The sequence below is a fragment of the Rhagoletis pomonella genome, unplaced genomic scaffold (genome assembly GCF_013731165.1).
Source record: "Rhagoletis pomonella isolate Grant_MI unplaced genomic scaffold, Rhpom_1.0 Rhpom_scaffold_00002, whole genome shotgun sequence".
Taxonomy (NCBI): Eukaryota; Metazoa; Arthropoda; class Insecta; order Diptera; family Tephritidae; genus Rhagoletis; species Rhagoletis pomonella.
Genome location: NW_023458556.1, coordinates 10,728,017 through 10,740,170, shown reverse-complemented (window position 1 = coordinate 10,740,170; position 12,154 = coordinate 10,728,017). Strand labels below are relative to the sequence as shown.

At 34.1% G+C, this 12,154-nt stretch overlaps 1 protein-coding gene across 2 annotated transcripts in view; it reads left to right on the top strand.

Annotated features, from left to right (window-relative positions):
* LOC118733069 (popeye domain-containing 2-like) overlaps positions 1–12,154 on the top strand; it is a 21,678-nt gene extending 9,524 nt beyond the window's left edge. Inside the window, exons 1-6 of one of the 2 annotated variants that reach the window (XM_036462259.1) lie at positions 4,783–4,882; positions 10,367–10,524; positions 11,288–11,390; positions 11,471–11,620; positions 11,698–11,833; positions 11,921–12,154. In XM_036462259.1, coding sequence (XP_036318152.1) covers positions 10,433–10,524; positions 11,288–11,390; positions 11,471–11,620; positions 11,698–11,833; positions 11,921–11,940 — 501 coding nt within the window. In that variant the 5' untranslated portion in view covers positions 4,783–4,882; positions 10,367–10,432 and the 3' untranslated portion in view covers positions 11,941–12,154. Of the gene's footprint in view, positions 1–4,782; positions 4,883–10,366; positions 10,525–11,287; positions 11,391–11,470; positions 11,621–11,697; positions 11,834–11,920 lie in introns of those variants that run through there. The other variant, XM_036462260.1, reaches the window with a different exon arrangement.

Sequence of the window (12,154 nt, the reverse complement as noted above, 5' to 3'; positions counted from 1 at the left end):
TCCTTAGCTTTGAAGTGCCATTTTGGTGAAAAAAAAGTGCCAAAATGTGCCAAATAGAGAAACAAAGTGCCAAAAAAGGTGCCATCCTTTTTAATCCTTCCCATTTACCAATAAAATAAGAACTACATTTCTAAAACAAAAGTGCAATGCCAAAATAAGATAAACCAGTTGAATAATCTTTAGAAATTAGAAAAGTTTAGTTGAGAAAAATATGTAAGCGCAAATATTACTATTTTTTAAAAGTGCCATTTTGGCAGTGCCATTTGATGTAAAATAGGGCCAAAAATGGCACGGTTTGAGCCAAGTTGGCAGCCCTGATAACGATTCCGTTGAAAAGATTTTCAAATGTTTCTATGCAGATTTTCTAAGCCTAATCTGTTTTGTCATCTGAGGGGACCTTTTTCAAAAAGTTGTTTAAGAAACTATTTTTAGTCATAAAAAGCTTTATTTTTCGAGGTATTTTCAAATCGGTTCAGCTTGCTTAAATCTTAATATTTTTTCGAAATATTTTGGTGGACGTCTTAGAATATAATAAATTTTGTAATCCCGGCAGAAAAACCGCAACTTTTTTTGGTGATGCAGTCCAATGTACATACATTAATATTCACAAAAGTAAATATTTACGTAAGTATTAACACAATAACAATACTCGTAGATGTTTTGGGGGCAAATGCGGCCACGAGACCAACCAACAGAGATCATATGAGCGCGTTTAGTAAAATGGAATATGGCTATGACGTTGGCGATTGGACGTCATACGACGTCGCCTGCATTGTTTATGAAATTTTCTGTGAAATTTTTGAAATAGTTTACCTTGCGTTGGTAGCGATTTAGATAAACAAATGTTTCATTCGCAGACTTTTGGCGATAAGTTAAAAGCTGCTAGGGTCTATGGCTCACGTGAGAAAAGGCACGCTTTCACGCTTGGTGCTTCTATTGTGCCATTTGGAATCTATAAGTACTTTGGTAACTGTTATTTCATTGTTGTTGCATTTAATTATTTTGAATGGAATTTTTACTTAGACAGAATGAGTGCAATGAAATTGGTTATCAACATTATCAAATCAAGCGGTCATTTATCAATGTCATGCTAAAAAGTATCGCAAAAAGTTGTTAATCTAAATGTGAGTCAATAAGTTTGCAGGATGACCACCAAAAACATATGCATACATATATTTATATAAACTACATTCACTAATACAGACACATGTATGTATATCAAGAGTACAAAGTTTTGTTATCATCGCACGATAAGGTATACATACATATGTACCTACCTTAAGTCTATCGACTAAAAAACTCCCAATGCCAAGTAAATTTAAGTAGTTCGATTGGGACTTCTGCGGAAGAGTCGAAGGAGGTTGACTTTAATAGCATAAGCCCTGTATGCAGCTCTCAAGAAAACGTTCAAGAAAAAATTGCCATTATTTCGTGTGTGTGTCCAAGGAATTTTGACATTTTTGATACTTCACAGCCTGTTGCCTCACTCTTTCCTCAAGAAATAATGGAACGGGCATATATTTCTGTTGCAAACCTGGGTTGCCTTGTGCTCTTTTTTCACAAAAAACTTTAGAAAGCCGTAGTAGAGAGCGTAGTAAATTTCTTAAGAACTGCGTACTGCCTTAAGGAAATTTGACTCAAGAAAATTTCTTAGCCATTTCTTGTACGTCATTTTATATGGAGTTTTTGCTTTTCTTGAGAGCTGCATACAGGCCTATACGCGTAAAAAACTCGTGCATATGCTGCTATTAAATTATTTCGCAAGATATAACTCTGTCAGGAATCCTTTGCCCATCCAGGCCTCATCAAAGAATTCCTTGCAGTTTAGGTATTAATGAGAATAGTTCATTATGCGTAGTAGTAAAGTCAGCCTCTCCACTTTAGAAGAGCTGCTTGCGCCCCAGTCTTGATTGTGGGCGAAATTGGTAAAGAAGCTCCGAGCTCAGGAAAAGAAAACTTTAAATTTCTTAACCCTTGTGTGCGAAAATTGTAAATGTCATCTGATCTTGATCAAATTTAGTTTACACAATATAGCTATATTACTAAGCTCACCACTCATCTGCAATTCATTTAAATTAAGTTTCAATTAAGAGAGGTAACCATGTCCAAAAGTTGTTTGTTGAAATAGGTATTTACAAAAACACAATTACCAAAGAAAGAAGTACAACGATTGAACTCGTCGGGAACAAAAAAAAGCGATCAAAACATTGGCTACCTTTCAATAGATCGGTTATTTAGATTTAGGAATAGTGTGTTTAACTGGACTTTAAGCAAAGTTGGTAAATGTAAATTTTGACCGGTTTTTTATGCAAATACTCTTTGTGGGTCGTTGTAATGTTAACACTGAATTAATTTCAATACCGAACCTAAAAATAATTCAATGGAGCTTCTTAGTCCATTTAATATTTAACTGTATTTTTTTGAGAATTTCTTTTGTGCGGGATCTCCCTGCCGGGTAATTTTAAACATATATTTACTATTACGCTCTAAGCAACCGTATTACCAAAGTACATACATACATTAATACAGAGACAAGTACATATGTACATAAGTACTTACACATATTGCAAAGAGTATGGATCTGACTCTTTAGCTCTTCTGATATTGCTTAGATCAACAGCTTAAACAAATATTTTCGTGCTTGCTAAATAGTAGCTCTCGGCCCACCTACTACGACTCTTAGAGGTTACTTAAATGAATATGTTTATATGTAGGTATATTCGTTGGGCTTTTAAATTGACTTGATCCTTTCATATACATAAATGAATGAATGTTTGTAGCACACATCTGAAAAGTAGTGTCCAAGGAGCTTTGACATCTGATATTTTAGCTGCCTGCTGTCTCACTTTTTCCTTGCCAAATAATAGAAATGGCATATACAGCTCTACGTATTTTCTTTCATATAAAAAAAAATTCGCTCATACTTTGTATGGGGAGAATGCCTAGAGAAAAAAAAAATTATTAAGAATCAACACGATTTCTTTGCCACTCCAAATTTGTACATGGTTATACTAAGATAAAATTGGCTATAATATTTATAAAACTAAATATAAAGAATAAAAAAAAGCTGAGTGAAAAGTTCAAAATTTTGATGAAAACTCGTTAAATTTTCATTAATTTTGTATATAGTTTGAAACTTTGATTTATATGATTTTGTTTATGGTATGAACCATATATTTGTACAAAAATAACTAAAAAAATTATAGCTTGCGAAACTTTGTAAATATTTAAGAAAACAAGGGTGTACGCGTAAGGGAGTATCGTATTTCTGTTGAAAACAAGTGCGGTCTTGTGCTCTTCACAAAAAAAAACTTTAGAAAACCATAGTGGAAAACGCAGCATATTTGTTAAGAACTCCGTTTGGCTAAATGAATTTTTCTTGAGCGTGTTTTTTTTTTTATCCGTAAAGAAATGTTTACAAATAATAACTTAAAAACAGACTTGATTTTTATTAACTCGTAACTTCAATTGCATTTCCGCTTGGATACCAAAATTTAAAATCAAAAAAAAAATTCAAAGGACTAGCGCCGATTTCTATTATTTTTTTTTTCGTGGTTTTCCGTGCATATTTGCAAGCATATTAACTAATGTTTTAGTGCTTATATGAGCGCTTAAAACTGTTTTTTTCTCGTTTACTCATTAGTTTTAGTTTGTAGAACCGGAAATAATAAGTAAAAAAACTCATGTATTGTATTCTAGTGGAAGAAAATAAACATTTTTTCGTACATACTCTCGACTTAAGGTTCAGTTAGTCTAGACTTAATTTACTTAACGTAACCTATTTATTATAAGTTGATGTATTGTGTACTCATTGACGATTTCTTACGTAAGTTAAGTCTAGACTAACTGAACATTTACTCTGTAACATATGCGAGATTAACACAGAATGGGGAGGATATGTTATGAAAGCTTTTTCAGTTTTTCATGATATATTGCGGAGTGAATTCGAATATTTTATGGAATATCAGCTGTTCACAACAATTATATATGTATGTATACAGTAGTCACAGTGGTGGTAAATTATTACTTGTAGAATGTCCAAGATAGATATTTATTAGTAGGTTAGTGGGAGTATAATCAGATGCGAAATAAGCTCCTTTGATCTGGTGCTGACATCCTGTTCTCATTTCGTACAAGTTTTATAAAGTTATTGTCATTGTTCTTTCACATACATATGTCATATTCTCAGTTACTCATATACTTGGTACATATGTATGTATGTAGATACGTAGAGCTTTCTACCTCTTTTTGAAAACGTGGCTTGCGCTGAGTGCATTTACAAAATTTTATTGGTACATTTGTACGTAATACCTATGTATGTACATACATATGTGCATAAGGTATACTGATCCACAGATACCCGAACACTTTTGTTTATTCATGGGCATTAACCCACACGTATGCACAAGCGCCTTTAAGCTGTAAGCCTCGCTCATTCATACTACATATGTATTATGCAAAAACTATGCTCAGCCACCTAAGTGGGTGGTTAAGTCGTTGATAAAGGATGCAGAGTAGTTGTCGGTTGCAGTTTCGCTATTGCAGATGGTCATTGCGTGAGAATCTCTGCTAATTGTTTTACGCTCCAGCTGCATTGGATCAAATTGCTCAGTTTATATTCGTTCTCAGGCTTATAAGATTGCTCAGGGTGAGAAATGCTGGCTGGATATACTGGCGGCGATTGTGGATGATGGCTTGGTATTGGTAATTTCTGTTGCTGGACGCTTGTATCGTTGGATCATTGGCCGGTTGCGAGTGGCGTACGTGACTCTGGTATTATCAGTGATGTCTGCGGTGTTGTTATGAGCACCGTTGCGGATCTTCAGAAATCGTTCTGTTTCGCTTGCCTGTAGTGTCATCGTAGTCGTTCACGTTATTGTTGGTTGGTTAGTATGTAATATTTTATTTCGTTTGGAGGTAATTTGATTTTTAATGACGCTTTGCTTACTGCAGCCAATATTTTTGTTATTATTGTTTTGTTGCCAGTTCACTGTTTGCCATTTCGCGCTAAACAAGCGAATTTGAAACAAACACATTTTGGATCCATTCAGTCTTGTGTCATTTTGATGATCATAAATGCTTACAATTACAATAGATTCAATATATATTTTACAACAGCATGCATGTACCGTAAGTATCCGGCTTGCATGCATATGGAAGTATGTATGTACTTAAAACATAGATACACAATTGGCGAGCTAAAAAAAATTAGTAAAACTGTTAATTTCTTACACAACAGTTATTTGGTTAAACAACTTCAAATTAAATCTAATTCTAACGATCTGAAATCGGTTTTCGAAATCAGTATACCAAAAATCTAAGCGTGTTGAGAAAAAATCGATCCTCTTGCTTCGCTTGTTCACTCTCCAATTGCGCGTGCATATAACTGGGTTAGACTCTTGGAGCATCTCCAATATTTACGCTGGGTTCGTTGGTGTCCAATCTCCCTCTATTTTGTTAAGGGATACCTCGAGTTGCAACCACCTTCCGGCGAGCTCTTTGACTTGGGCCATTTTATCGATCACTGCCTTGCGATCACAGCAAAGTAGCAAGTCTAGATGCTTTGTCACTTTTCGGTGCCGTTACTGGTACTTCCTGCACCAGACGTTGGCACCTACCAATCTGTGCTTTTCCGTACGATTCAAAGTCAAAATCCAGAATTATTAGTGTTGCCTATAGAAATTTCTCTTACTCCTACAGGAAGTCCCTCTTCTCTGATCGACGTGGTGGCCAGTTGACGATCAGTACGTCGGATTTAGACGGTGGCTTTGGAGACGTTTACTCTGGGGAAGTTCTTAGTACTATTGCAAGCCATCAAGCATGACACAGCAATCTGAACCGAAGCTGTTGGCTGGGCGGTAAGATGACTGCTCGAGGGAAAAAACGACCTCCCTGTTCATTAAACTTTTGTGAGAGGAACTAGGCTTTGAAGTGTTGGTGGTGACTGTGGGAAAGCTGCTGCGTACCTTTGTTGTTTGCTTTCTCTGCCGTATAAAGCAAACAGGAAAGGGGTTTGAACACGAAGATGTATGCATATGTTACTAAGGTTACTTGGAATAAAAAATTAGAAGAGATTTTTTTTATTTTTATTTTTTTAACCTTCAATAGGGCGCATAAAAAACTAAAAACGGAGATTCACTACATTTGTATAAATAACTAAGAAGTATTGTCACACGGTGTGGTAGAAGGCATGCTTATCGAATTTGGCAAAAAAGAACTTTTTCTTCTGAATTAAAAAAAAAACCCAATTAATTCACAGGTTTACAAAAAAAAAGTTTATGCATATTAAACTAAACTTATATATTCCTATGTTATTCGACACGCTGAATGCGAATCCGAGGTCCGTTAGCCCCCATCACGTCAGGTTCGTGGTCTGTTGAAGGTCAAGCAGTAAAAAACTCATTGAATAAACCTGAACATTTTTTGTTTAATATGCATAAACTTTTTTTTTGTAAACCTGTGTTATTATTGTATTATTATTTTAATGCTGAACTTTAGGGATTATTTCAATTATTTTTACATATTCCGAAGCATCTTAAGATGAAAATGAATACACCCGTGCATATGCATGTACTACACATACTTATACGTATGTAACTTCCCTGTGGGGAAAATCTCTAGTTCTGAACTGGTGCGCTTCTAGTACATTTAGACCCGCTACTAGTTCGCGATAAATCTCTTTTACATGCAAACAACTGGCGAATTTAACACGGCGATGTCATCGGAATTGGAAATCGTCCACCGCTGCATTACCTTTTCTATAAAATCGACAGACGAAAAAAGTAACAAGATATTTTTAAACAGTCTTTCTGGTTTTACCATGGTAGCGATTTTTAATTATTTACAAAGAAATGTGTTTTCAAGCTAAACTCAAATTTGTTTGAATGAATGTAAATGAAATTGGGCAATTGAAAATACATTTACATACCTTTGATTGTAGCTGAATTTGCAGAGGTTCTGGCTGTTATTGGTTAGATTCCCAAAATGTTAGAACGTTAACACAAATTTTAGTTTTGTATTACCAAACTATGAAAAAGCATCTGCGAAGTGCAGACTGAAAGCGTATTTAAACGAAAAGCCCGCCAAGCAAAAATCTATTTAAAGTAAACAAGCCCCCCGCTGCATCAATATTTCGGTCGTTCCGAACTAGTTCAAAATTCGCCAGATAAGATCTAATTTGTTCTGCATCCCTTTTTCTATAGTTTCGAACCAGTTCTAAATTCGTCATTTTAGATATACATAGATATCTAAAATTAAAATTGTTTTTTAAAAGTACCTCTTCTCGTTTCTTTTGAACTGGTGGCGATCTAGTTACTATCGGACTGGTTCGTTTTTGGCGATAAAGATCTAGTACGGAACTAGAAATTTATGTATGTATGTATGTACATATGTACATTAAGGTAGGCTGAAAATCACATTCTATAAAAAGTCGATTGCATTAATATTCAAATGCCTCCATATCTGAAGAATAAATTAAGTCGAAGTATTTTTTCATACTTTTTCAAATTTTTTTCTAACTATACACAAACTTGCCAAAAATGCGGCACACCGCCAACAGTCATGGGTTTGACAGCATTTTTATCGATTTGCGCTCTTTCATTTGGTAGTAACTCCTTGCAATTTTTATTTCTGAAAGTGGTTTTTGTGACTTTACAAAAATGGTTTTTTGGTGTTTATAAGAGAAAGTACACTTTCGCTTTCGCAGCAAAATGCATACAAAAAGCGGTTGCATTGCTATGTTTAACAGCACTTTATCGTATATGTATGTATGTATATACAGTGGTCCACAAAATAATAGGAGTGCGTTATTTTGGTCAGTTTTTGCTATTTGTCTTTTGTTTATTTAATGTTTATTATTTTTATACAAAAGTCAAGCTGGGTATACAACAAACAACGAATAAATTCAGATTTCAACCTTTGTACAAAAATTATTAAAATTCTGTAAATTTTCACCAAAATATCAAACTTTTTAATCAGAATCTTCAGAGAAAATTCTGGTATGCAGTTTTATAGCCCATTCAATTCTAGTCCGAAGAAGTGCAAGTTTCAAGCTGCTAAAAAATTCCGTTGATTTTTGGCAATTTTTTTTGCTGGCACTGTCCCCATATAAAAGAAAATTGTCGAACATACTTTGTATGGAAAAAACGTGAAACACCTTCAACCGAAAAAATTCTCAAAAATCAACGGAATTTTTTAGCAGCTTGAAACTTGCACTTCTTCAGACTAGAATTGAATGGGCTACAAAACTGCATACCAACATATTTTCTAAAGATTCTGGTTAAATAGTTTGAAATTTTGGTGAAAATTTGCAGAATTTTTATAATTTTTGTATAAACTTGAAAATGTTTATTTTTATTATTATTATTATTTTTATTTATATGGTGTTTGTTGTATTACCAGCTAGGCTTTTACAAAAAAATACGAAACATTAAATAAACTAAAGACAAATAGCCAAAACAGGTTAAAATATCCCACTCCTATTATTTTGTGGACAACTGTATATGTATATGAGTTACATACATATGTATGTATATCTCAACAAATACTTATGTATGTATGTTCGCATATGTATATAGTCATACATATGTGCATATAGAGCATGTTTCATGTTACTGTATGAAAATTCTTGCATTTTTAAGGAAAATTCGACTTTAATTATATTACTGAAAAATCGAAAGAAATTTTCCATCATCCATCAATTAGCATTTGTTTGCATTATTTTATTTTATTTTTGCATCTAAACATTCGGCTTGAACTTTAAAGGAATTATGTATACATTGCATCTGCTCGATCGTTATGTAAATTTAATTGCGTGTTGATTTTGGTGTTATTGCGAATACATGTCTGTTAGAACATCAGTTGCATTCGCAATTTGAGATGAGCTTGCAATTGCTGCGCAACAAGATGTAAATATTTTCGTTTACAATCCTATACGCAAGCGCTGACTGGCAACTTTCGAAGCCTACCAATTTCAATTAAGTTATGCAAATATTTATTTGTTTTGCCCATATAAGTATGTACGTATTGGTATTTTGTTCGTTCAGAACTCAAAGGGAAGTCTTCTAAACAGGGAGCAAATTTCTGCATTCTCTGCAATTCCGCGGAAAAATTTTAATGAACGCAGTTTTCGCTTCTTTTTTATTTAATCATCTACATATATCTGAGTCGAAGGATCCATACGCATGATAGCAAATGTGGTTGATTATGTCGACGCCAGTGGCGAATCGAAAGCGGCCTGTATAAAGCTCGTGCAGAACGCCACGTCATCTTCTTCGGTACTCGTCACGCGCGTCAACACTGGCCAATAAAACAAATGGCACAAAAGGGTGGTCAAAATTACGTACAGTTGTGAAGCTGGTTGTTGTTGTTGTTGCAACAGCATACAAATTCCCCAAATAGTTTTTGGGGAGTATTCCTGCGGTGACAGTCCTTCGCCAGATATAAATCTGGATCATTCCGGTTACGTAGACCCACAGTCGTGAAGCTGATGTGATGCCTATTGCTCAAAACAGCCTCCCCTTAAAATTCACACCTGACTATAGCAAGCTTAAGCAGTGTTTGCATTATTCAACTTTGCGTTCAACTCAACGCAGGGTTGCACGAAAAAAAAGTTGAATGGCTAAATGTTGGCTGGCGACCAACTTTGTTGAAAGCGATTAGTTGAAAGGCCATTCAACCAAAAGTTGAATGCAAAGTTGAACAATGCAAACACCTTTTTATGGCGAATATTTTGATATTTTTTCATATTTTGATATTTCGTGCAACCCTGCGCTAAGTTGAACGCAAATGTTGAACGCAAAGTTGAACAATGCAAACACACTTTTAGAATGAAAAAATCGAAAAAATAAAATCAACAGCATCGCTATTTTGCTATGCTATACATTCATATGTACATTAGGGTGGTCGAAAAATACGTAGTAAAATCAGATTTTTTCGAATTTTCTGTAGAATCGCTATAAAATCGTTAAAAGTATATAAATATTTTTTGATCGAATAAAAATATTTCTCTTCAGAAATGTTCAAAAATTAAAATTATGAGGGATATTTAACTTTAAAAATTAACCAACTATTTTTTTTAACATGCCTGATGTATTTACTATTACATAAAATAACAATTTTTTTATATAAAAGAAATTTGATTATCGGTCATGAAAAAGTAGTTACCAAAATATTTTCAGTTCAATATGCAGGGAAATAATCTTAATCGAGCTAAAAATATTTGTTTTTAACGGTGTAAAATATATGTAAAACTTCAAAGCCGAGGCGGCACTGGTTAATATTAATCGATTACTTATGCGCAGATGTAAATATGTGTATACAAATCTTTTAGTTCAACTAATAATTTGACATATGTATGTACTTGCAGGTGTACGCCAGCTTATTTAAGCCACTCCGCGTGACGAGGCATCAATTCAAAAAGATATTGAATTGTATGAAACTAATACGATCGTTGAAGTACCAGGAGGTGTATGCACAGGAGAAAGTTACCAAAGTTGATAGCTTATCACTCGTACTGTCTGGGAAGTAAGTAAAAATATAGGTTATATAAATACATAAGTATGTATTTACAATAAGGTGACCCTTAAATGTAGGAGTCAAATTTTTACATCAGATTTCCTAAGCCTCAACCCCTACTTCGATGCTACTATTGTCGAAGATATCAAATATAAATTTTGGTCCCGATTGGAGAAGGTTAAGGCGTGTCGCACAGGGGGCAAAGTTCAGATTACCCTAGGAAGACGTCTTAACCGACTCCAATCGAGACCAAAATTTATTTGTGATATTCTCGAAATTATTAATATCGATTTTGGCGATTTTGTGACACGCCTTAACCGTCTCCAATCGGGACCAAAATTTATATGTAATATCTGTGACCGTGGTATTACTGTTTGAGAGGGTGAAACAGAAAAAAATCATTAGTTTAATTTTTAAGTACCACCCCCCCTAATGTACAATATGAGTCCTAGAGTGGACTCAGATGTATGTTGTTTTCGCTCATTTACCGAACAAACATTTAGTTTAGAGCACGATTAGAAAACCCGATATCGAGAAAAAGTTTAAATATCTAATCGCCTTCTAACGTTGAATTCTAATTGGTTTCTAATGTTTTATGTTTTTCTAATCATTCCTTAATCGAATTCTAACATAGTTATTTAACCTGATTTGCGATTCAAGAAACTTTAAAAAAGAAAACACGTTAGAATTCTTATGTAGAATCAATTCTAACTGTATATATATATATTTAGTACATATATTTATATATAATGTTTCACATTTTCCTTTTCAGATTGGTTGTATCACAGAACCAAAGAGCTTTGCATATAGTATTTCCTCATCAGTTCCTAGATTCGCCCGAATGGTTTGGAGTCTCTACGGACGATTATTTTCAAGTATGTACTTAAATAGGATTAAGAAGGATTTTTGAATTTGCATCCCTCCTTTACACATTTTTATTTCTAAATCTTCACAGGTATCTATAATGGCTATGGAAGAGTCACGTGTTCTTATTTGGCATCGTGACAAATTAAAATTATCTATAATGGCCGAACCGTTTTTACAATCGGTCTTCGATCATATTTTGGGGCGGGATGTCGTTAAAAAGCTAATGCAAGTAACTCAGGTTGGTGCCATAACTGTGCTGCTACTATATACATACATATATATGTACCACTTCATTTGTCTTCCACTTGATGCTAGGTGAGTGAGTCTATAGCAAGTAACGGGTTTTTGCCATCGGGCAATTATGACGATGCAGAAGACAAACCAATGTTGATTATGAAGAAAAATGTGGAAGGTCATGGACTAACGGCATTAATAAATCGCCAACTTCAAGGTGAGTTTCCAAATGATATACATACATATATATGTACCTACTACCTAAATAGATATTTTGTTTTTGTTTGTGTGTTGTGTGAAAAAGGTAGAAATCTAGATTTATAGGTCGATAAGTACGTTATGGAAACAGGGGATATTAAGTGGAGAATGTAAATTTGGAAAACTGCATATTTAATGAGACATCTGTTGGTCAATACATACTAATACTCGTACATAAAATCATACTATTTAACATAGCGTTACTAACCGTAGATTTGGTAGTGCATTTCGAATGCTAAGAAGTTTTAATTGTTTATCTTCGTACTGGCAGAACGTTACT